This window comes from Castor canadensis, chromosome 9 (assembly GCF_047511655.1).
Source record: "Castor canadensis chromosome 9, mCasCan1.hap1v2, whole genome shotgun sequence".
Classification (NCBI taxonomy): Eukaryota; Metazoa; Chordata; class Mammalia; order Rodentia; family Castoridae; genus Castor; species Castor canadensis.
In genome coordinates, this window is record NC_133394.1 from 142035383 (window position 1) to 142061397 (window position 26015).

Genomic DNA, 26015 nt, shown 5'->3' on the forward strand with positions numbered 1-26015 from the left:
AACCTGTTCCATCCTAAGTAATGAAGATTAGTATACCAGGAAAGCTACAAAGCTGATCATCTTGGTAATTATGTGTGGAATTGGTCTCCAGTTGTAACCATTCTACAAAAGGCAGTTATAAGATTTCACTCTTCACAATTTTTTTTTTGAGGCTGGGTCTTCCTGTGTACCCTACTCTGGCCTTGAACTTGCAATCCTCCTGCCTCTGGAATGCCAGGATTACAGGTGTGCCCCACCACACATGTCTTCAAACTTACTTAAAAAACTTTATGAAGATGTAAAGTTATATCTTCACTACAGAGGCAAGGATGAGTAATGAAATATTCTCTCATAGGGACGAAAAAAGGAAGATAGATAAGGATAAACCACAAAACAGAGCAGATAGTACAGAACTCAGAATTTATGAGTTTCCAAGAATTTAAACATATTTCCCACAGATTCGCGCATACATTCCCAGTAATACACAGTAGTTCTCTGCAAACTTTGGGTGACAAGGGTTTGGTTTGGCCACTTGTAACTATTCAGAAACAAATGTACAATTGCTCTGGTACAATGTGAAAAAACAATTGACGTCTATAATTAAAGGTCTCTCTCCCTCAAGAAAAAAATTTTTTTCTCTAGCACAGCATAGAATTCATCCCACAACAACTGTGAAGTGCTAAATTCCACCCTCACAAGCTGTAGTAGGTTGGGCAAATGAAAGATGTCAAGGTACAGAAGTCATTACAATCTGACTTTACGCTTTGAGGTGCATAAAAAAGTTCCCTCTGCAAGTTTTCAACTGGCTACCCTCAATCCCCGTAAATAATTTCCAGTAAAAAGCCATTCATCTTTTCTTTGATTATTGCAAAGATTCTCGCCGTCCAAGATCTCTTGCGAAGATGCAGCCGAATGAGTGACTTGCCTTTTCCTTGCAGAGTGACAAGAGGACAGTGACCCCCAAAAGTTTCTAGCACTTAGAGCATAAAGCGCAGCCTGAATCTGCAAGCGGCCAACAACTCTTGCAGCTCCCATCGCTCTCCCATTGCAACCCAAGGAAGCTAAAGCGCCGGGGTTGGGGTCGGGGTCGGACTGGGGTACCTGGGCAGCGCTCACCCCTGGGCGCAGAGTCCGAGCGTAAGCCCAGCGCCAGTAGAGCACACAGAAGTCCCAGGCCAGTCTACAAGCTCAAGCGTGCGAACTGCGGCCGAGAGCGCTCTTCGCTGCTGGACTACAGTGCCCGACGTCCACCACGCCGAGGCTGCGAACTCTGCTTTGGATCTCGGTCGCAAAGGAGCCTGGGAAGTGAAGTCTCAGGTTGGTCGGAGCCCGTCGCGAAGGCAGAAGACAGACGTTGCTAGTCCGCTTTTTTAGAACGCCGTTTCCTGGCTGGGCTTGGGTCTCTCGCTCCCGCTCAGGGTTTTCGCGGGTGGCAGGAGCAGTATGGCTCGCAGGAGTAAACTCCAGGGGGAGGGGGAGAGAGGAGTGGATGGGGAGGCGGGGTCAGCGGAAGCGGCAGGTTGCTTCCTTTTCGCGCTCCCTCCCCGCCTCTCCCTGAGGGAGCGGTGGGAGGGGGAGGGAAGGGCAGAGGGAAGGTAGTGACACGTGTCAATCAACCCCCCTCCGGGGGGCGCGCGCTCCGGGGCTCGCGCCGAGGGCTCGCGCCCCTGCCTCGTGCCTGCGCCGCTCGTATGTAAATGAGGGCGCGTGACGCGGGACGCAGATGGACAAGGGAAGAGAGAGAATGGCCGCTGCCGCCGCCGCTGCTGCCGCCGCTCAGTGCCGGAGCCCTCGGTGCGCGGCGGAGAGGAGAGGATTCCGGCGGGAACTCGACTCTTGGCGCCACCGCCTCATGCACTGTGTAGGTAAGAGAGACAGGGGCCGGGCCCCCGAGGTCCGCGCGGCGGCGGCTGCCGCAGCCCGAGGAGTTTGTGGCTGAGGGGTTTAGTTGAATCTCCGGTTCGGGTCAGTTCAATGGGGAGAGAGATGGGAGCGGCGGCGGCGCGGCGTCCCCAGCGTCGCCTTTTGTCTCGGGGCTCCTCGCCCGGCGCGGTCCGCGCTCTGCCGCCTGCCTTCCCCGCTCCGGGGCTCCGCGGGAACTGTTAGTTCGGACCCGCTCGCCGAGCCCCCAGGAAGCCGCTCGCTGGCGCTCTCCCCGAAACTCCTCTGCGTCCGTCGCCTCCCGGCGGTGCTCCTGTCAAAGGGAGGAAGCCGCCCGCGGGTCCGTGCCCGGGCGGAGGGGAGCCGGCGGGCTGGTCCGCGCCCCCGCCGGGCTCACACACACCCCCTTCTCGCCGCCGGGGGCCGGGCCGGCGGAAGCGACCGGTTCCTGGGACCTAGGCTCAGGGGACCCCTCGGGCGCTGGCGGGCCAGGGGACCGGCGAGGGGCGAGGGGCGGCGGGGGGCGGCGCCCGAGGGGCGGGGGGCGCCCCCCTCTGCCCTCTCGCGCGCGGCGGTGGCGCTGTGTGTACCCCTTTAAGAAGGAGCCGCTCGAGCGCTGACGGTTGGGATTTGAAGTTCTTCCTCCCTCTTTGGAAGTCTGGACGGATGGGGGGGGGGTGTTGCCATGGCAACGGCACCCCCTCCCCCCGGCTCTTCCCCCCCTTTCCTTGCGGACGCCCCGAGGACTCTGGTCCTCTCTCACTGTCATGTGATGGACTCTTTTGCCTGCACACACGTACGCATCGTCCTCCCTGTCTTCTGTCCGCGCTCGCCCGCAATTCGCCTGCTTTTTTGGTGGGATCCGACTCGTTTTGCTTCAAAAACTTCTGGGCTCGAGGCATCATTCTGGGGGATGTTCGGGGTGGCGGGACATGGCGGGACACCCCACCTGGCTTTGCGCGGTCCCTCTCGCTCTTTTTTTCTCTTTACCCGAGTCAGACGTATGCCTGGAGCTGGGATCCTGCAGGTTGGTGCCGTGGGCATCCAGGCGAACGCGGGTGTGGGCTGGGGCGTGTTTGTTGGGGAAGAGGGTGATAGGCAGGAGAGGAGGAGAAGAGGTGGAATGGAAGGTCGCTTTGTGTTCGGAGAGATGCTGGCATCCTTTTTCTCTTCTGGAGAGGAAATCTTGGCATTAGGTGTTAGGGAGTCACCACAGTATTTTCAGAAAACAACTCTCTTACCTTGTTTTCATCTCTTCTTGCGCCACCTCGCGCCCCTTCCCCCATCCCACCCTGCTCAGATTTGTTTGGTTAGCTCGGTGAGAGCTTTCCTGTTTTACCAGTGAAAAGGAGATCAGAGCAGGTTAGCTAATACCAACTTAAATTTAGAAATGTGCGATACAGAATAGGATGAATGTAGGAAAACGTACAAGAAGGAAGGTTGCTACGACTAGGGGCACATAAATGATGTTTAAGCAATTTACTGGTTTGTTTTTCCTTTTTAAAGTGTATTTTGGTCTTATCTAAGGAAAAGTTACAGCAAAAGCTTTAGTCAGAGATTCATAACTGATTTCAGTTCGTAATGTGTGAATATAACCTCATGATGTTCTTTATACCAAGTGTGTTTGTGCTTCTTGAAGGCAAAATGGACACATTTTATAGTTGCTTATGTAAAGATCTCTTGAAAGCCTGTTTAGAAACTGAGTTGAGTCTCACAGAATGACAACCTTGTCACACTGGATCATGATGTTAGTGCGCTAAGTTCTACCAAGTACGCAGTGATTTGAGGGATGTCGTTGGTCAATTTCTGTTTTAGAATATTATTTTGTCTTTCCCTTTTTCTTGCTTACTTAGGTAAGTTAAGTGTATGGCTTTGCATCACAAAAATGTATGTACTTTTGAAAAAACCAAATTTTAATTAAACTAGAAATTAATTAGATTTGATGGAAAAAAGTTGATTTGTCCTTTTTGCTTTAATCTACCTGGACACTCAGGTAATATTTTAAGACTTAATATTACTGTATAGGTATCTAACATGCAGTATACTACATAATTATATTGTACTGTACATGAAAAAATTTTTTCCTGGATTCCAATCATATTTGAGAATTGTTTCTCACAGCCCCAGTCCTGGTCAAGAGACCTACTGAGACCCATATCTCATACATTGTTTTAAAATAAACAATAAAATCCTTTTAAATAGAGTATGTACTTGTTAGTTTTTTTTTTCTGGTGTCTTATCATATTATTTGTGGTGTGAACTGACATTACAAGTATTTTGTGTTTTTTTAGTCACATTTTGCTGTTAATAACTTAACATTCATTACTCTGTAAACCTATTTACAGAAAAGCCATATTCTTTGCCCTTTGCACTTGTGTACATGTATGACTGTATATACTGTATATATATTGTTTTCTGTATTGACTCTGTTGCTTGAAATAATTTTTTGTACAGTAGTATCCTTCTTGCTTTTGGGGAAGAAATGATCCAAACATCTTTATTTTAAGTGAGATGTGGAAATTATAAGCCATTCCTCAGGATTACATGGCAAATTGGTATTGAGTTCCTAGTGAAATTCTGAATCTCAGTTCTTATCTTAATCTGTACAGTAATCCAATTCATTTTTGTAGCATATGTAATATTCAAATTTTATGGGGAAGAAAGTTATTTTAGTTGTTCACTGCTTGTTACTAGTTGAGAAATAAAATGGTTACCTTCCTCTAATTGTGGAATTCATCCCTTTACCTTAGATTTTTGATTGATCTTCTGATTCAGTTGTCCTGGAAACTCTTTGTCCCAATTTATAGCTGTATTTACAGTGGGGTACTTTTTGTAATTTGATGTTTCTTCTGTAATCCTGTATTGTATAATTTGAGTATGCTCATGTAACAAATGTTTGAGTGCATATTGGGTAATGAAAATAGTATTCAGCATGATTTTAAGCCTGGTTAATAAAGTTCTGACTCTTTCTTTCTGTTCTTGGTTTTTGTTTTTTTCTTTTCTTTTTGGAGGTACTGAGGGTTGAACTCAGGGTCTTGTACTTGCTAGGTAGGTATTCTACCACTTGACCCAGGCTGCTAACCCCTGTTCCATTTTAGTTATTTTTCTGATAGGGCTCCCTGTTTTTGCCTAGGTCAGCTTGGACCTTCTTGAGTAACTGGGATCACAGGTGTGTATCACCACACTGTGCTTATTTGTTGAGATGGGGTTTCCATAACTTTTAACTGAACCTGGCCTCAAACAATGATCCCCTGATCTCTGCCATATGAGTAGCTGGGATTATAGTTGTGAGTCACCTTGCCTGGCTATGGTCCTGTATTTTGTGGGACATATAATTAGCATCAGATGAGTCATAAAATTAAAAATAGTAAAATCTAGACTAAAGGAAATGTATTAGTACATTTTAAAACATGTATATTTGTATAGACTATCATGTTATTTCATCTGGGGAATAGTCCAAGTTTTAAAATTTTTGTTATTTTGTTAGAATTTTTTATCTTATAAAATTCAAAGAATTGTATAGGGAACTCATATACCACATTCACCAACTGTTTTACATTTTGTTGTATTTGCTCTATAATTCTTGCTCAACATCTTTCTACATTTCTGGACAATTTGAGAGTAATTTGGAGGCATTATACTCTTTACCCCTAAGTTTTTCTGTGTATATTTTCTAAAAACAAGGACATCCAGGTAAGGTTTTGTTGAAGCCAGATTTAGTACCTACACAATTTATTATCTTGATTTATAATCCATATTCAGTTTTTATTTATTTTCTATCTAAGCCTCCCCCTCCCCAGTCCAAGATCTATTCTAGGATAATTCATTGCATATGGTCATCATGTCTCTTTAGTCTTTTTAAGTCGGAAATAATTCCTCAGTCTTTCGTCGTATTTCTTGACCTTGACGTTTTTGAAAAGTACAGGGAGGTTATTTTGTAGAATGTTCCTCAGTTTGGATTTGTCTGTTGTTGTCTCATGATTAGATTGGTTATGCATTTGGCAAGAATGCCACTGAAGAGATGTGTGTTCTTCTCAATACATCATTTCTTGGAGACTCATGATGTTGGTTTGTCCTAACGCTGATGTTAGTTAGCGATGAAAATTTGGTTAAGGTGATTTCTGTATTTCTCGCTGAAAGTAAGTTACTATTTTGTATTTAATATGAAGCTATGGAAAAGTACCTTCAAGAACAGGATATTGTCATAGTCTCATCATAATTTCTGCCACAAGTTTTAGCAGGCCATTGATGATTTTCTAACTTTATTCCTTCTGTAGTTATAAATTGACATTCTGTCATAAAGCAATCTTTCCTGTATCCTCCATTTTTTTTATTCATTTAGTTACTTTTTACCAGTATGAATTTGTAAATTCTCATTCAGTGGTCAAACTCATCACTATCATTATTTTGATTTTCAAATTGTGCAAGGTTTGACTAATGGAAGCCTCATCAAGCTGGTGTCTGTGTATGTGTGTTTCCCAAAACAAGCTATTTCCAGGTTCATGTACTTTCACTGTCCCAGCTCTGGCACCATTCCTCCAAAGTGGTCTTCATTCTTTTTAGTGGAAAGTAAATTTAGACACCAAAATCTGAGCAGTAGGTTTTAGGACTGTTTTTAAACCCTCCCTGTTTTTTCTTCTGCTATAGAAGCAGAACAAAGTAGCACTGATTGGGTTAAAATCATGCTATAAACACTAGTGTCTTTCCTATGTAATACTGCATCCAGTAGAAATATAGTGGGAGCCCTGTATGTAATGTAAAATCTTCTGATGGCCACATTATTAAAAGCATATATTATTTAATCCAGCATATCCAAAATACCACTTCTAACATTAATTAATATGAAAATTAGTAAGGAGTTACTTTGGATTCTTATCTTGAGTCTTTAAAATTGGGTATTTCACTAATAATGTGAAATACTATCTTAGTTTGGACTAGCTACATTTCAGTAGTGCTAAATGAGCACCTATTGGCCAGTTTTTTTGATTACCGTAGTACTACTTAACTTAAAATTTGTTGATAGTAACAAATCAGTAGCTTAATTTATCTTTCTGAAAATTTTATTTAGCTAGTATAGAGCAGGAAACAAGAAAATAGCATCTAGAGCTAGACTTACTTGCATTGAATCCTGTTACCATTTACCTTATGGACAAGTTTCTCTGTAAAATAGGCATATCGATGAATTTTGCATACAACATTTGAAATTCTGTGTGTTCCTGGATCATTCTATACTTGGAACAGTAAAGTTTTGCCATCTTTGAGACCAGGTAGTATGTGAATTTTGTAGTTTTGCAGATGTTAGATACAGGCTGCAGATTGGTTTTAACAAAATGTATTCTCATTTCTGCATGGTGGGGTCTTTGTGCCTACATATTACTTGTCTAGGCTGGCTACAAGTGTGCATACACCCTTCCTGGATTGTCTGCACATTTGTTGCTGTTATGTGTTCCCATGTTCCTCTAACTTGACTGACCTTCCCAACTCTGGTCTTCAGTTCTATCATAATACAGTCTTGGGAGGAGCAACAAAGGTATGTGATTTCTGTATTTCTCACTGAAAGTAAGTTACTAAAGCATTTATTGAAAAAAACAACTTGAGACTTTTTCCATTATTTCAAATTGGCCTTTTTTTCTGATGAGTATGTGCAAGATGTGTATATTGGAAGTAACTTTATCCTTTGGTCTTCACATTTAAATGATAAACTTTTTAGAAACGAGACCAAGTCTTCACAAGTGGTACCAACAGACTAAATGGAAAGAATGTATTTCCCTTTTAGCTTCTGTTGCTGAGATGTCAGGTACATAGGTGAAACAGGAAAGTGTACGTTGTTTTCAGCAACAAAGTGGAGTTTAACCTTGACTAGATGAGTTTTAGCAGAGTGGTGGAAATGCTAACAATGTCGTCGTAGTTAGAAAGCAATTAAGATATGGTCAAGTGAAGATACTTAGAGGCTATGTTTTGAGGAAGAACAGATAAATGGAGCACTAATTAGAGGCATCTGGGGTGAAGGAATGTTTGTTTTTGGATGGGGGATACCATTTGCAGTACCAAGTAAGATGAATTTTTTTTTAATGAATTATATCCATGATTCTTTCATGTATTGAGTTTAATTCAGCTGAGATCTGATAGCAGTAGAATATTGAGACAAATAATATTAAATAAATTAGATGAACTTGGTCTGAATCATTGAATGTGAACTCTGAATTTCTCTTTTTTTCTTCAAAAATCCTTTCCTGATCAAGTTAATTATAAAGATAATATGCACCGCATTGGTGCATTACACATTTTAAAGGAATGATTTTTTCCAGTTAATTTACTGTTGTGAGTCAGTCATCACATATCTTGACTCCTACTTTGTGCCAGTTGATTAGGTTATAATTCTGTGTTTTTCCTTCCTCCTGAGTTCTGAACTGGCATAGACTTAGGAATCAATGGATGAAATGCTTGCTTTTACTGGTAAGGCAAGTGAGCAGGAGGGTTGGCAATGAGTGAAAATGATTTTTAAAACACTAAACATTAATCTGGATATTGCCAGTATTAGTTATTTTTCTTTTCTTTGATAGGACTGAATAAAGGGTAGAAAAAAGGATGAAAGCTTCTTCCAAAGTACTTTCCTCAAGAATGTGAAAAGTTTTTGTGGAAGTTCTATTTTTTTTTTTTTTTTAAGAAGCAGGTTGAGTTAGAAAGCTTACTGCTTACCCTAGGTTTTGATTTAGAACTTGCTTTTAAGAACTCACAATGATTAGGGATATTAAGTATTAGACTTGGTATAACATTATTGAAAGACAGAGGAGGGAGCAATGAATTTTGTCTTGAAAGATCCAGAATGGCTAGGCTTCAGAGGACTGAATGAAAGCAGGAATTTATCTGTAAAGGGCTGGTTAGTAAATATTTTAGGCTTTGCCAGGTTAGAGGAATAGTCAGATGGGCAGGTGTAGGCTGAATTATCCATCAAATTCTGGGTACTCTAGAGAGGCAGTGTTATTTGAGCTCCATGCAGGTATGTTGTCCCTGGATAGCATACTCCCAAGGGCCATCTGGTCTTTTTTGCACTTACTCACCTCTCCTGTTGTAGTTCAAAAGCAGTACCTAAATGAGCAAATGTGGCTGTGTTCCAATAAAAGTTTATCTTTGTAAATTAGTGGATTTGGCTTATAGACCATAGTTTGCGGATCCGCAAGTTAAAGGATACAGCAGTAAAAGTAGGGTGTACAGAACAGTCAGAGGGATATTACAAGCAAAAATATATGTCTTAATAATGATGTATTCTGAAAATATTCAGCACTGAGGTATCATTGGAGTGCAGGGTGGGAGTAAGAAGTGGATTGGAAGTATAAATTATGGCCTCTACGAGAAGGAAATTATGAGCCTTTGAAGTGTTTTATTTTTTTTCTAATGGGTAATAAGCATGATCAGATAAGTCAGCTTATTTTCATTTGGAACATCTGTTGTTGGTTCAGGTTTGCCGGGTTTTTTGTTTGTAATAGTTTAAGAAGCTCAAACTGAAGCAGCCCTTCTAAGTCAAAACTTGGAAAATGAGCAGTCTTTATTTCAATGTATTAATTAAGATATTGGATTGCCAAAATACTCTCAGATGGTACCCTTTTTCCCTGGGCTTTCAACAACTTGAGAAATAAAACAAGAAGAGAGGTGGCAGCCAAAATACCATTTTATTACTAATGAGTCCAGATTAGAGGGGCAGTCAGGTGGACTGGTATTGGTAGACTTATCCATCCAGTCCTAGGCACACTAGAGAAGTGCAGTTTAGTGTGATATTTCTACAGGTTTATTCTCCCAACAGCAAGAGAAGCAGAAGTGCACTCTGTCAAAAAGCACTTCCCTAGAGATAAAGAAAGGCTTGCATTGTGCTTCTAAATTATCCTTCCTCACAGAAACCAAGAGCAAGGAAAAGGTGTTACGCTTCTAACATTTTTTTGTAGGATTGTATCTGTTCTGGGTGTACCAGAAACACTATAACTGTTACTCTACTAAAAACAAGTCAAATTTGCATATTCAAAAAGTATTTCATTCTAATGTTTAGAACCCTTGTATTTTTCTAATTCTCAATAAAAAATTAAATTTTTTCTTTTTAAATAACTAGGTTTTCCATAGGTCTGTGTAAGATACTTAAGTAAAATGAATGTTTAACTAGAATAAGTCTTCCTTTTGTATCATAACTTTCAATTGACTTTTTAAACTTAGAATTAGTATAAAAGAATAGAATAGCCTTTACGTGCTAAAAACAGGTACATTTGGCCCTCTTTCCATCTGTGGGTTCTACATCTGTGGATTCAACCAACCTTGGGGCAAAGACATTTGGAAAAAAAAATAGCATTAGTTCCCCCCCACCATCATTCCCTAAATAATATAGAATAACGACTATTTACACGGCCTTTACGTTGTATTAGATATTAGTAATCTAGAGGTGATTTACAGTACACAGGAGGATGTGTGTGGGCTATATGCAAATATTGTGCCATTTTATCTAAGGAATTTGAACATTTGCAGATTTTGCTATTTGTGTGGGTCCTGAAATGAGTTCCTCACAAATACTGAGAGACCACTATACCCTGAAAAATAGGTTGTTGTTATAATTAGCTCTGCATATAGGTGCTTATATAGTTTAACTGGTATTTCTTTTTAAAAAATGTCTTCAGATGTTCATCCATATTCTTTTTCTCTTCCTTTTCTGAATAATTCAGTACCAGAACCATCAAATGGAACCAAGCAAGGGTGAGTGTCCACACTGGGTGGGATGTGTGAGAGGCAGAGCCATGCCCTCCAGGAGAAGTAGGATTAGAGCCTGATGAGGTAAGGAAGGTATCCATCTGAGTGGATGGAGTTGAGATTGTGAGGAGCATGTCTGTATAGGAGAGCATGCTGTTGAAGGGTATTGGATAGGCAGGATGCTTATTGTATCTGTGAAGGAGGGTGGCCTTGTATGGGGGAGGTTCTGTTGGTTCCAGCAGGGGGTGTTCAGACAGGAACAAGGTAAGAGGATGGACTTGGGGTGGGATGTAGACCCAAATGAGTTCTACAACAGGGAGTAGGAAGGCATTTGTACAGAATTGCAGTCTGATATGTGGGTGTATTGAGGCTCAGATGGGGTAAGAGTCCTTTCACGGAGGTGTCTGAGTGCAAGGTGTCAGCAGTAACACATTAGATAGCACTGTTATTGTTGCGTGTAAGGTATCAGAGCCTGAGAGTGGTAGGAAGACATCTCAGTGGAGGATCAGTATGGTATGGGATGTGAGAGTCTGAGCGTAATAGAGAAGATATACTCATAGGAGGGGTACCAGGTACCTTATCACTATATATAGATAAATTTAGAAGTAGATGTACACACACCCCCTCATATTGGTTACTGAGAAGGGGCATAGGAGCAGTGACACACAAGTATCAGAGCATACTGTGTTATAGTTAATTTCCTGATTTTTTTTCTTGCGTGTATGTGTATGTGGTACTGTGAATTGAACCCATAATTTCCTGATTGTAATGGTAGTTTTAGTAAAACCATGTCTTTGTAAGGAAATACTAAAGAATTCAAAAGTAATGAGATATCATGTAGAACAATCCCTCTGAAATGATTGGAAAATTAAATGTTTTTACTATACATAAAACACTTTCTATAAGATTGTCACAAAATAAATCAATGGCATTAGTCTATTATATTCTCATGAATTCATAACTTTCAGCCCTTAAAACCACTTATAATATATAAACTATTTTGCAGATTTTCCAGGACTAAGAATTCCCTTTTAAGATGTTGGTAGCTAATATTTATTGAGTGTTTAACATGTCTTATGCACTATGCTAAATTTTTATGTATAATGTAGTACAGTTTTTATTTTATAGATGAGAAATTTGAGACTTAACAGAGACTAAGTGGCTTTCCTGATAAATTTTTTTATGTAATAAATATGAAGGTAGAATTTACAGATGTGTAAAAATCTTTATTGGTTCCCCATTACTTTTGGATAAAGTCTGAATTCATAATATGGCTTAGAAGACCCATTGTAACTTGCCTGAATCTTTTTTAGTCTATTTGCTTGCCTGTCTACCTTGAACACCACCATCAAACAGCTACATCACTAGCACAGTAATAGTAGCATTGTAATAATAGCAACTAACATTATTAACCGCCCATTAATTCTTGTGGCATGTATGGATTATAGTAGCTGCTATGCTATGACTATATTTTGTATAGTTTTAAAAAATAAACATAGAGAAAAGTATGACATCCTAGACTTATATACCTCAGTGAACAAAATGAACATACACTCTCATGATTACCATCAGATCATGAAATAAGACCCTCTAAAAGTTACCTCATAGCCCCTCCCAATCACAGATTTCTACCCTCCTACCCAAATGTCACTAATATTTTGACTTTTCAACCTAATAGCTTAATTTTACCTATTTTGGTATACTTCTTTTAAATGGAATTATGTAATATGTATTCTTTTGCACTTCTTTATGTCATTCATTCATTCATGTAGTTGCCTGTAGATATTTATTCATTGTCAGTGCTCTGTAATTTTATAGTATGTAAATACTCCATAACATTTATCTGTTCTTCCTTTGAGGGATATTTATTTGGGCTGGTTCCAGTGTACATTATTAGAAATAATACAGTGAGCATTCTTTTACATTATATATTATTCATTTTGGTTCAACTTCTACCTATTTTGAAACCTCATTTTAACTGAATAGACTTCACTTTTTCAGGACTCTTCTTTGCTTCTTCAAATTTGGGATTTCAACCTTTCTGTGTGTTCGGATAGCACTTTCCCTCCTCTGTCATAAATCTTTTACTGCTTGTTAAGAGAAACAAGATCTGAGAAAGCAAGGTTTCTCTTTGCATATGCATGTATATACAGACACACATACTTTGAACTTGGTGGGAAATAAGCAGTAAAATGTTATGTATTATTTCTAATAATACAGTGAGTATTTAATAATTTAATAATACAGTGAATATTAATAATTTCACTGAGTACTTAATAATTGCTGAGTGGATTATCAATATATTTACTTTCTAGTGCTAAATAATAATCATAAACATAAATCTAATGTAAATTGGATAATAAGTTACTATCTGTGTTACATTGTTTGTCTACATATGCAGAGTTATCTTAAAATGGGTGATTAAGAAATTATATTGAAACTTTTAATGTGACAGCCATTTGTGTTGTACATTTTACCTCATAGCCATTATGTGTTTTGGGACATTTTGTTTATAACTTGTAACACATTTAATAACCTTTTTATTTGTGGCTAATTTAACATTTGTTCTTCAAGAGTGGTCTTGAATTTTGGAAATTGCCAAAAGACATTTGGAACCTAGACAGGAGAATTTTATGAATGATAAACTATAAAAAGTGATTTGAAATTTCAAGGAATAAAGATCAACTTTCCATCCACTTGTAGATTTCTTTTTACATAATTAAATCACTGAATTCAAATAGAATTAAGCCACATTTTATAGTGTCATAATTTACTTTTGAGTTTCTTTTGTCTTAAAAACTGGTTAACTCTTCCAAGTTACTTATCTTGTATTAAATTGATACTTAAGTATTATTTCTTTAATTTGTAAGAATATTTTTTATTTCTAGTTGCTTATCCTGAATTTTTCTTCTCTGAGATTAATATTTTCACTTTGTTTTAACCATCATGTCCATTAATAACAATTTTCCATGTCAGTAATGTCAATATATTTTCTACGATCTTTTTTCTTCTACTTTCTCTTAGGCTTTGCCTCTGTTTTATTGCTTATCTCAGGCATCATGTATATTGTTTATTGATCTCCAGTTCTTTCTTCCCTACTGAACTATAAACTTAAGGCAAGTGTTTATTAGGAGTTTTAAAATGTTTTATATATGTGTATGTGTACACTTTCTTTGTCATCTGTCTTAGTGTTCTCCAAAGCACAGTCATTTGCTACATATCCTCATTTTTACATTGTTATTACATGGCATTATTTGAGTTTGAATTGAGGGCAGAATTCTTGTTTCTTCTTACATACTTGGTATGTCTCTTCTCCCCTGCCCAAAAAAACCCCAGAAAACTCATGGTCCCCAGCTGATGGCATCTCATTCTCTTTGCCACCAGCTACTAGGGTGATCCTTTCTAAATGCAAAAATAATCTTATCTCTTTACCACTTAAAGTCCTTACATGGGTCATACTGCCTGTTAAGATAAAAAAATTAACTTCTTGGAAAAGCATCCTAAGACCCTTCAGGATCTGTATTGGCTCATCTATCCAGCCTTTTATATTCTCCTTGTTTCCTATCACATTTACTTCTGCCATAATATTTTTTATTTCTGGACATAACTATTTAATTAAATATCAGTATCTTACCTATTGGACACAGATTCAGAAATTTCTATCATTACAGAAAGCTCTATTGTGTAGTTTCATCCTTGAACATGTCAAGAGTGAATTAGGATGGGGTTCACATTTTTTTACCCAGAGCTGGCTTAGGGCCCTAGGAAAGGTGTAAAAAATTCACTCACCACCCCCTCGCCTACTTACAATAGATTTCATGGCAATATTTTCCAGACCAGAGATCTGATTGTATTTTTAAAACAGAGAATTTGTTTATTCTGTTTTTTTATTAATGGTTTTGGTTTGGTTTGGGGTCCGTTAATCCATCCAACAGTATGAGGCTTTTGTGGGATAGATTTGGATGTTAAATGCTAAAATGCCACTTTATGGTTTATGGAAGTAATAGATTGCAAGTATTTAAATTAAACACATTGTTTTCAGTAAAAGTTATGCTAGATAAAGTCAGGATAATTTATGTTACTAATTTTTTGGTAAAATAGCATTTTTGTTTTTCCTCTAATTTACACATACATACACATATGTATATACATAGGTATGTGTGCGTGCATATGTGTGTGTATTGATTTTACCTGTCGGGAAAGGGGTTAGAATCATCTGATGTGACCTCTTCTCTAAAATGTCATATTCATATGAATGTATTGCAGTTACTCTTAAAAAGCTTTTTAAGGTAGTTTTTCTATGTATACTCTACTGTGCTTTTGTTTTCAAATCATTATATTCCCATAAAGAGCCAGAGACTCTTTATTTTGCATCCCACAGGATTTTACTATTCTGAGCATGTTGAAAGCCACGTCATTGGCTGGAGATACAGGTTAGTGGTAGAGAACATGTTGAGCTTTTGGGTTCAGTCCCCACTCAGAATTTCTAAAAAGAAAAAAAAAAGACAGTTTATCTTTTATATTGCTGATGACTTTGACACCTAAGTTTTAGGAGTCAAACTTTACCTTAAATCCTGATATTATTTCTGAACTCCATTGTTCAAACATTCTAACCTGTCAGTTCATTTTATTCTCAGTAATCACCCTCATCATTCTCTGTTTAAAAAACCATTTGTTATATAAAATATGCTATATTTTAAAATTTTTGGCAAAGTTTATTAAGTAATTTAAAGAATGTATTTCTATGATTCTATGATTTCTGATACACAGTTGGGTAGCCTGCTCCTTCATAATCAAGCTAGAACAGCTCTGTCATCCCTTCATGTTGCTATAGTATTCATCTTTTCCACATGTAGGCATTGTCAGCTGTAAATCTGCATTTTGTCATGGTAATTTTGCTTTTTCTAGTGTTGCATAATTGAAATCACACAATATGTACTTTTGAGTCCAGCTTCTTTCATTTAACAACATACATTTGAATATATCCTTAATGTTGCATATAATTACTAGTTGGCTTGTTTTTGTTGCTGAATATTCTTCTTCCATTCTGCCACAGTTTACCCATCCTTTCAACAACTGAATTATAACTGAAAGTTTCTTCCACTTTGGATTGATTGTGAATGAAACTGTATGAACCCTTTGTATATATTGATGATAATTTTTTAGATTTTAAATTTGCATATTGTATCAGTTATTCTTTTTGCTGCTGTGACCAAAGTCTTGAGAGGACAGGTCAAAGGAAAGAAGATTTATTTTGGCTCGTGGTTTCAGAGGGTTCAGTCCATGGTTATTTGACCCTACGTGCTTGGGCAGACTGTCATGGCTGTGGGAGTGTGTGGAGGAGGTTCTTCACTTCATGGCAGACAGGAAGCAGAGACAGGGGAAGGGACTGAAGATAGGTATATCCTTAAAAGGCATGCCCCCCTGCCCCAACCATGACCCACTTCCAGCTGGTTTGTACTTCCAAAGTTACCACCCTTCTCGTAATAGCGCCACCTGCTGGGGATCAAATGTCCCCCGCAGGCTCAAATGCGGGGAACATTTCACCTTCAGATCATAAATATATCAATGATAAGTGATGATAAGTATCTTTTCATGTGTTTGTTTGCTGCCCATGTATCTTCTTTGGTGATATGTCTGTTCAAATCTTTTTTTTTAAATTTGGGTTTTCTTAATGTAGAGTTTTAAGAGTTCTTTATATAGTGTAAGTACAAGTCTAACAAGATACATGATTTGTAAAATTTTCATGTGTTATAAACCCACATTATGACTTCGTTTAAGATTTTAATTTATCCCTTGGAACAATTAACAAAAAAACAGCTCTTATGTTTATTTCATCCTAATAATTTTTAAGACTCTTCATTTCTCTGTGTAGATCCTAATGTCTTTCTTTCATTTTCTGTGCCTAAAGAATTTCCTTGAACTTTTTTCTATAGTGCAGATCTGTTGATAATGAATACTGTCACTTTTTGCTTGTCTGAAATGTCCTTATTTCATCTTCATTTTTGAAAGATACTTTTGCTAAACATAAAATTTTTGGTTGATTTTGTTTCTTTGGGCACTTTAAAGATGCTACTCTGTTGTCTTGTAGCTTGAATAGATTTGGATGTGAAATGTGCTGCAGTTCTTAACTTTGTTCGTGTAATTTGTCCTTTTTTTTCCCCCTCTGGCTGTCTTCAAGATTTTCTCCCCCACCCCCTTTTTTTTAAATGGTACTGGGGTTTGAACTCAAGACCTCTCACTTGGTAGGCAAGTACTCTACCACTTGAGCCATGCCTTCATCCCTCCACCCTCCCTCTTTTTAAAATATACACTATTTGGTGGTACTGTGGTGTGAACTAAGATCTTCTTTAAGTATTACTCAGTGTTTTCTAAGACATTTGGATCTTTGATTTGAAATAATTCTTTTGCAAAATTCTTAGGTAACATTTTTTCAGTATTCCATTGTTTTTCTTTTTTCAGTTTAGAATTCTGTTTACATTTATATTAGACAATTTGGTATTATATCATATCTCTTGGACATTTTCTTTTCATCCCACTTTTTTAAGAAAGTTAAGTTTTTGTGTTTCAGTTTGAATACATTGTATTGACGTATTTTAAAATTTATTGCTTGGCTATGTGGACATTCATTGTACCCTTGGAAGACATTCATCTTCCAAAATTTACCATTTTTTATTTCTTGAAATTCTACTTGACTATCTTAAAGTTTCTATATGTTGATATTCCCCATCTGTATATGCATGTTGCTTGCTTTTCCACTGAAGTTATTAACATATTAATTGTAAACCTAAAGTCCCTTTCTGAAATTTCTATCATCTATGTCATGTCTGAGTAAAGTTATATAAATTTATTTCTTGATGGTATTTTTTTTCTTTTTTTTTTTGTATAATTTTTTAATGATTGTTATTTATGCCTGGAAACTACTTTTTCTACTGCTAGGCTGTTAATGTCAAGGTTTGAGTTTATCTAGTCAGGGTAGATTAAGTTAAACTGGGTTTAGATTTTGTTATTATACTTAACTCCAATTACTTTTACTACCTTCATATTCCTTTAATATTACCTTTTTTCTCAGCGTGCCTGTTCTACTTTAATCTTCAGCTTTTCCTCTACAGTACCTCATAGAGGGTCTCTTCAATCTTTTTGTCTGTTCACTAGTGGTAGATTTTTGCTTATGCTTGCTAGCCAGGTAGTGGGGACTGGGGATAAGTTTCTGTGTTTTTATTCAATCTCAGTTTTAGGTAGGCTTTGGGTATGAGGTCTCCTTGGTGATCTTGGCCTTTTCCATACTGTGGAACACATTTTATAATTTAGATCCAGAATGGTTTCCTGTTCTTCTGGGATAGAATGAATTTTTTCTTTTCAACTGCTCCAGAAGTGGTGGGTCTTATTTACTTGTGCTCTTGAAGTGACTTGGTTTGCTGCTTAAAGCTTTTGCTCCTTAAGGGAAAGGGGATCTGTCATGGCTTACTGCTTTTCCCACAGGGGTAGTCTTTCTCTTCTTTCAGGCCTTAAGACTTTTCTCCTGCTATTCTTTGATACGTTCTCCTCAGCAGTTGGTGAGGTTAATGGAAAAGAGCCCATGAGTGAATATGTGCAGCTTCATAAAATTCTGTACTTTCATACAAGCCCACACTTGTTCATTAACAAGTTTTAGTTGAATTCTTCTTACCCGCTTATATGATGGCCCTATCACCTTCCATGCTCTGCCATAGGTAACTCGGTTTTTCATGTCTCATCTCTCCTTGGAAGCACTTGTCTTCATTTCAAGCTAGTAAATTACCTTGTAACCTCAATTCTCCAATGAGTTTAAGAAAAGTTATATTTTTTTGTAGATTATCCAGCCTTACTAGGATGGGCATGATATTCTTTATAGCTTTTTATATTCTAGATGAAAGCTGGATCATACTTTTTGACAGATGTTAGACTAAGGGTTACAGGAAGAAAATATTAGAATGTCTTATGATGTTTTTTAAATGAATAGTGAAATACTAATTTAATATTTAACTCTAATACTAGTTCTTTGCTATAAGATCACATTTCAATTATTTTGATATTCTGATGAAAGAATGCATTTTACAGTGCTTTAGATTGGTGGTACATTCATTTTTGCATTCAGCTTAATGATATTAGAGTTTGCAGGGTTCAGTCCTGTTTTTTTGCTGCTTTGTCATGTAATTTTAACTAAAGTATGGTTCAACAAAATGGACAGGTAGCTTTATAGATTAAAAGTAATATTAAATTTAAGCATAGGTGAACAAGAAATTTTCAAAGCTGATATTTTCCTGAGTATAAACTCTGTTAGGTTATTCTGAGATAATAGCAGTGTAATTCTAATCATATTTGTAAAGAGACCAAAAATTGGAATGTCTTAAGATGGGAAATTTAATATGGGAATTTGTAGACCCTGTAATTAATAGTGACACTTGTAATTAAATATCATGGTGTGTTGGACAAAAGTCTAAGATGATCCTCTGTCCCACACCTTACCCCTCCATCCATACTGTACCTCCTCCCTACCCCTGATTAGGTTATGTTATAAGGCACAGGGAAATTATCTAGGTGAACCTAACCTATTCAAGTGAACTCTTTAAAAGCAGATCATTTTCTCCTCCTACAAGGTCAGAGAATTCACATATCAAGCAGAAAGGTGGGGGGGAGAAATGACCCAAACATTGTATGCACATATGAATAAAAGAAATTTTTTTTAAATCCATTAAAAAAAAAAAACAGAAAGATGACCTCTAGGAGTTAAGAGTGACTTTGGGCTGATGTCAAGGAAATAGGGACTCTCTCCTACAACCTCATGAATTGAATTCTAATAAGAATAAACTAGGAAGCAGATTTTTTCCCCCAGTACCTCCAGATAAGAGCTCAGGTTGGTCAGCATTTTTTTCTTTATTCTATCCTGAGCAGAATCAGTCATGTTGTGCCAGACTTCTTTGACCAAAAGAACTGTGAATGAATAAATTTGTGTTGTCGTACGTACTAAGTTTGTGGTCTTTTGTCATGTAGCAGTAGGTAAATAATAAACAGGAGATTTAAGACAGGGCTCTGTACATGCTTGGCAAGTGCTTTACCGCTAAGCCACATTCCCAGGTTCAAAGTGTTTTTAATTACATCTTTATTGTGTTTCCTTTTTCATTTTGAATATAAATGCAGCTATTGAGGGTACATAGCCACATTTTTACTAATATAGTCTTCTGTTCCAAATTTTAGAAGATACTTCCATAAATCCTACACACAATTCTTTATTAGCATGCATTAATTTTACAAAGGGTTTCATGGTGATATTTCCATACATGCATATATTTTGATAAAATTACCCCATCTGTTACTTTCTCTTATCCCCAAACCCCCTTTTTTTAAAAACAATATTTAACAGGTTTCATTATTCTATTTTCATATGTGCATATAAGTATTTAAGTTATATTCACCCCTCCATCATCCTCTTCTTTTGCCGTGCCCCCTCCCACTGTTTCCCATGCCCCAATAGTTCCTGTTTTACATTTATGTCATTTTTTTTTTTAGGTCTAAATCTGTGTGAGAGAATATGTTGTATTTTCTCAGTCTGGCTTATTTTGCTTGACATAATACCTCCAGTTCCATCCATTTCCTGAAAACAACATAATTTCATTCTTATTTATCGCTAAATAATAATTCATTGTGTGTATATAACACATTTTCTATATTCATTCATTATTTGCTGGTCACCTAGGCTGATTCCGTAGTCTGGCTATTGTTAAATAGTGCTACTCTAAACATGGGTGTGCAGGTGTCTCTATTGTATGCTAACTTACATGCCCTTTGATATGTGCCAAATAGTGATGTAGCAGGTTTATATGGTAGTTATATTTTTATTTTTTTGAGGAACCTCCATATTGATGCCCACATTGGCTGTGCAGATTTACATTCCTATCCACAGTGTATAAGGGTCAACACCACCACCCCGCACCCCACCCTCTGTACCAGCATTTGTTGCGGGTTTTTTTTTTTTTTGCGGTACTGGGGTTTGAACTTAGGCCTACATCTTGAGCCACTTCACTAGCCCTTTTTGTGATGGATTTTTTTTTAAGATAGGGTCTTGCAAACCATTTGCCCAGGCTAGCCTTGAACTGTGATTCTCCTGATCTCTCTGCCTCCTGAGTAGCTAGGATTAAAGGTGAGCAGCTGGCACCCGACTGTTGTTTTCTTAATGGCTGCCGTTCTGACTGGGGTGAGAAGGAATCTCCATGTTGTTTTGACTTGTATTTCCTTTATGGCTAAGAATGTTGAACATGTCTTCCTGTATTTATTGGCCATTTGTACCTCTTTTGAGAACATAGGCAACTTAATTGTTTGTTCTTTTGGTGTTTATTTATTTATTTATTTTTTAGCGCTCTCTATATTCTGGGCCTTAATTCTTGAACAGCTGCAAAACTTTTCTTCCATTCCAAGGTTGTCTCTTGATTCTGGTAATTGTTTCCTTTGCTGTTTTTGATGCCATTCCATTTGTCAGTTCCTGCTCTCATTTCTGAGAAATTGTAGTCCTATTCAGAAAGTTATTCCTATTCCTATATCTTCAAGTTTTCCTATAGTAATTTCATTACAGTAAGATTCTTTTGCCACTTTGATTTTCATACAGGGTTAAAGATAGGGATCTAGTTTGTAGTCTAGATGTCTGTGTGCGTTTTGCCAACATCATCTGTTGAAGAAACTGTCTTTTCCAATGTATATTTTTGGCACCTTTGTCAAAAGTCAGTTGGCTGTAGCTGTGTGGGCTTATTTCCGAATCTTCTGTTCTATTCCATAGGTCTGTATGTCTGTTTTGTGCCATATCATGCTGTTTTTATCATTATGGCTCTATGTTATAATTTGAAGTTAGGTATTATGATTATCTCCAGCATTACTCCTTTTTTGCTCAGGATTGCTTTGGCTGTTAGGGGTCTTTTGTGCTTTCATAGGAGTTTTTCATTTTCTATGTGGAAAATGACATTGGAATTTTGATGGGGGTTGTATTGAATCTGTAGATTGCTTTTGGTAGTATATCCATTTTTACAGTATTCTGCCAATCCATGAATATGTGAGGTCTTTCCAACTTCTGTTTTCTTCAAATTCTTCCTTCAGAGATTTAATGTTTTCCTTATAGAGGGCTTTCACCTTCTTTGTTAGGTTTATTCCTAGGTATTTCATTTTTTTGTTTTTGAGGATATTATAAACAGAATTTTTTCCTGATTTCTTTCTTAGCATATAGTTTATTGGTGTATAGAAAAGCTACTGATTTTCGTATGTTGATTTTGTGTCCTGCTGTTTTGCTGAAAGTGTCAGACCTAAGTTTTTGGTACTTTAGGGTCTTTTAAGTGTAGGATCATATCGTCTTCAAATAGGGATAATTTGACGTCTTTTCTTATTAGTATCCCTTTTATTTTTTCTCTGGTTTTATTGGTCTGGTTGAGAAATATAAGCAGTATGTTGAATAAGAGTAGAGGGAGTAGACACCTTTTTCTTGTTCCTGACTAAAAGGAATAGTTTCAGTTTTTCTCTATTTAGTATGATATTGGCTATAGGTTTATTGTATGTAGCCCTTATTATATTGAGGTATGTTCCTTCTATTAACAGTTTCATCAGGTTTTTATCATGAAGGGACATTGAATTTTGTCAGAGGCTTTTTTTGTGTCTGTTGAGAAGATCATGTGATTTTGTCCTTTATTGTGTTTGTGTCCTGTATTGTATTTATTGATTTGCATATTTTGAACCATTCTTGCATGCTCGGAAAGAAAGTAACTTGATCGTGGTATATGATCTTTTCAATGTGTTGTTGAGTTGTTTTTCATATGTTTTATTGAGGATTTTTGTGTTTATGTTCATCAAGGAAATTGGTCTATAATTTTTTTTTCTTGTGTCCTTATTTGGTTTTAGTATCAGGGGAATACTGGCTTCATAGAATGAGTTTGGTACTGTTCCTCTCCTTTCTGTTTTATGGAACAGTTTGAGGAACATTGGTGTAAGTTCTTTCAGGTCTGGTAGAATTCAGCAGTGAATCCATCCAGTTTGAGGCTTTTCTTTGTTGAGCACCCTTTATTACTGCTTCATTTTCATTGCTTGTTATCAATCTGTTTAGGTGGTTTATATCCTGTTCGTCCAATTTTGGTATATCTTACTTATATAGAAATTTATCCATTTCTTCTATATTGTCCAGTTTATTAGAATTTAGGTTTTTGAAGTATTTCCTCAATATTCTCTGATTTTCATTGGTGTTTGTTGTGATAGCTCCTTTCTCATATCCAGTTTTGTTAATTTGAGTCTTCTTCCTGTCTTTTTTTGGTTAGTTTGGCTAAGGGTTTGTCATTCTTGTTTAACTTTTCATAAAACAACTCTTTGTTTCACTGACTCTTTGTATTGTTCTTTTGGTCTCCATTTAATTAATTTCCACTCTTTATTGTTTCTTTCCACCTACTAATTTGGAGTTTGGATTGTTCTTGTTTTTCTCAGAGCTTGAAGTTCATCCTTAGGTTATTTATTTGCGATCTCCTTGATTTTTTTTCTTTATTTATTCATATGTGCATACCTTGTTTGGGCCAATTCTTCCCTTGCCCCCTCTCCCCCCAACTCCCTCGCTTCCAGGCAGAACCTGTTCTGCCCTTTCCTCCAATTTTGTTAAAGAGAAGACATAAGCAATAATAAGAAAGACATAGTGGTTTTGCTAGTTGAGATAAGGATAGCTGTACAGAGAAATTCCTAGCATTGCTTCCACGCCCAAGTGTATTATAACCCGAATCGATTATCTCTACCAGACCTCTTCTCTACTTCCCAGTCACCTTCTCATATTGACTTCTGTTGTTTTAAGGTTACTGTATTAGCTCCTCTGTAGTGGGAACATCAAACACTTTCAAGTTCTGGGTTTCCTACCTATCCCTATTCCTCCTGTATGTGTTCTCCCCTTAGTGTGTGACCCAAGTCTAATAATATTACTGCATTTGTTTTAGATATAAAGTCTGCCTATGATGGAGAACATAAGATTTTTGGTTTTCTGAGCCTGGCTAACTTTGCTTAAGATTATGTTCTCCATTTCCATCCATTTACTTGCAAATGAAAAGGTTTCAGTCTTCTTCATGGCTGAGTAAAATTCCATTGTTTATAAATACCACATTTTCTCAATCCATTTGTCAGTAGTGGGGCATCTTGGCTGTTTCCATAACTTGGCTATTGTGAATAGCACTGTAATAAACATGGGTTGCAGGTACCTCTGGAGTAACCTGAGTCGCATTGCTTTGGGTATATCTCTAGGAGTGGGATTGCTGGATCATATGGCAGAGATCTCTTTGATTTTTAAATGTAGATGCTCATAGCTATAAACTTGCCTTTGCTGTGTCCCAAAAGTTCTAGTGAGTTATGTTTTTATTTACATTTGATTCTATATCCCCCTTATATCTTTGATGACTGATTGATTATTCAAATATATATATTGTTCAGTCTCCATGTATTTGAAGACTTTTTGTAGTTTCTCCTGCTGCTGATTTCTAGTTTCATTCTGTTGTGATCTGACAGAATATAGGAAAATATTTCAATTCATAGGGTCATTTAATTAGGAAGTTTCTTTGTTAATATTCTGTTTGATGACTTATCTGTTGGGGAGAATGGGGTGTTCAAGACAACCACCTTTATTATGTTGGGATCCCTTTGTGCTTCTACATCCAGTAGTGTTTGTTTTATGAAATTGGGTATGCTGATGTTAGTGCATATATGTTTACATTTATATCCTCTTGATGGATTGTTTCTTTTATCAATATGAAGTGACCTTTTTTGTCTCTTCTAACTAATTGTAGTTTGAAGTCCGCTTTGAAACATACTAGTGTAAATAGTCCTGCTTGTTTTCGGGCTCACTTTGCTCCATCTTTTCACTTTTAATCCTATGCTTGTCTGTGCCAGTGAGGTGTGTTTTTTGTAGGTAACAGATGGCTGGGTCTTGGTTTTAATCTAGTCCACCAGTCTTTGTCTTTTGATTGAAGAATTGAGACCATGAACATTCAAGTTATAATTGAAAGTTCTGTAGTAATTCCAGACATTTTGTTGTTTTTGTAGTGTTGCATTCTTCCCCATTCCTCCCTTGCATATCTACTCATCTAGTGAGATTTATTCTTTCCTATATTTTCATGGTTGTGACTATCCTCCTTTTTCTGTAGGTTTCCTTAGCATTTCTTCAGTGGTTTTGGCTTAGTGGTCATGAATTGCTTTAGTGGTTTTTTGTTGTTGTCATTGTTTTTATGGAAGGGATTTATTTCTCCTTCAATTGTGAAGATTAACTTTGTTGGATATGGTAATCTAGCTTGGCAGTTATTTTGTTTGGGGCTAGAAATACATTATTCCATGCCCCCTCCTTGCTTTTTAATGTTTCTGTCAAGAAAGCTGCTTTTTTTCTGATGGGTTTACCTTTGTATGTGACTTGGTGCTTCCCTCTTGCAGCTTTTTTATTCTTTCCTTATTCTGTATACCTACTGATTTAACTATAGTCTTGGAAAGGTTCTTTTCTGGGCTTGTCTGTTTGTAGTCCTAAAAGCCTCCTGTATCTGGATAACTCTCTCTCTCTCTCTCCCTTCCCACCTCAAGATTTGGCAAGTTTTCTGCTGTTACTTTCTTGAGTATGTATGCTTTCTATGCCTTCAGCTTTCTCACCTCTTCTCCTATGTCCATGATTCATAGGTTTGGCTTTTTAAAGGTATCACAGAGGTGTTGTGTGTTCTTTTATCTTTATGTGAATGTTCTAATATAACTGCTTTGTCTTCAAGCCCTGCTATTCTGTCTTCAGTTTGATCCAGTCTACCAAAGAGGCTTTCAACTGAGTTCTTTATTTGACATGTAGAGTTTTTAGATTCAGAATTTCAATTTGATATTCTTTTAGGTTTTTTGTTCGGTTGGTTTTTTTTTTTTGTTTTGGTTTTTTTTTTTTTGGTGGGACTGGGGTTTGAATTCAGGGCTTTGCACTTATAAAGTAGGCACTCTGCAGCTTGAGCGATGCCTCCAGTATAACACATCATTTGTGGGGGCCTAGTCTCATGGCTCAGATCTGCCTGCCACCCAACCCATGTAGCCAGGAGGCAGGTAGTAAAGATGGTTTTTTGAGAGGGAGTGGAATTTGTTGCAGTTATTTGCCTTCTCTTTCTTTTCTTTATAACAAAAACATTCTAATGATGAAAAAGCCTATTCTAATATCATATTTCATTGTTATTTTAATTTTCATTTTGCTGTTACCATTTCACATCCTTACTACCATTCATATATGTCTGTCCAGATCTTTTGCAGTTTTTAATTGAGTTGTATCTTACCATTGTATTGGAAGAGATTTTTTCGTTTTATTTTCAAAATATTTTTTTAAAAAGAAAAAGTAAGAACATCTGCTCATACCAAGTGGTACTGAGGATGTGAATTAGTCACAATAACTTTTGTTGTATATG

At 37.3% G+C, this 26015-nt stretch overlaps 1 protein-coding gene and 2 pseudogenes across 8 annotated transcripts in view; 1 reads left to right on the forward strand and 2 right to left on the reverse strand.

Annotated features, from left to right (window-relative positions):
* LOC109690631 (protein BCAP pseudogene) overlaps positions 1-1014 on the reverse strand; it is a 38993-nt pseudogene extending 37979 nt beyond the window's left edge.
* Positions 308-1829, reverse strand: LOC141410826 (uncharacterized; annotated as a pseudogene).
* Lcorl (ligand dependent nuclear receptor corepressor like) overlaps positions 1692-26015 on the forward strand; it is a 135119-nt gene continuing 110795 nt past the window's right edge. For 4 of the 8 annotated variants that reach the window (XR_012435864.1, XM_074042539.1, XM_074042538.1 and 1 more), the window contains exons 1-2: positions 2411-2887; positions 10563-10593. Coding sequence is in view for 6 of the 8 variants with exons in the window: in XM_074042539.1 (XP_073898640.1) it covers positions 2546-2887; positions 10563-10593 (373 nt within the window). In the remaining 2 variants the exon portion in view is untranslated. Of the gene's footprint in view, positions 1841-2410; positions 2888-10562; positions 10594-26015 lie in introns of those variants that run through there. The other 4 variants (XM_074042544.1, XM_074042545.1, XM_074042543.1 and 1 more) reach the window with 4 other exon arrangements.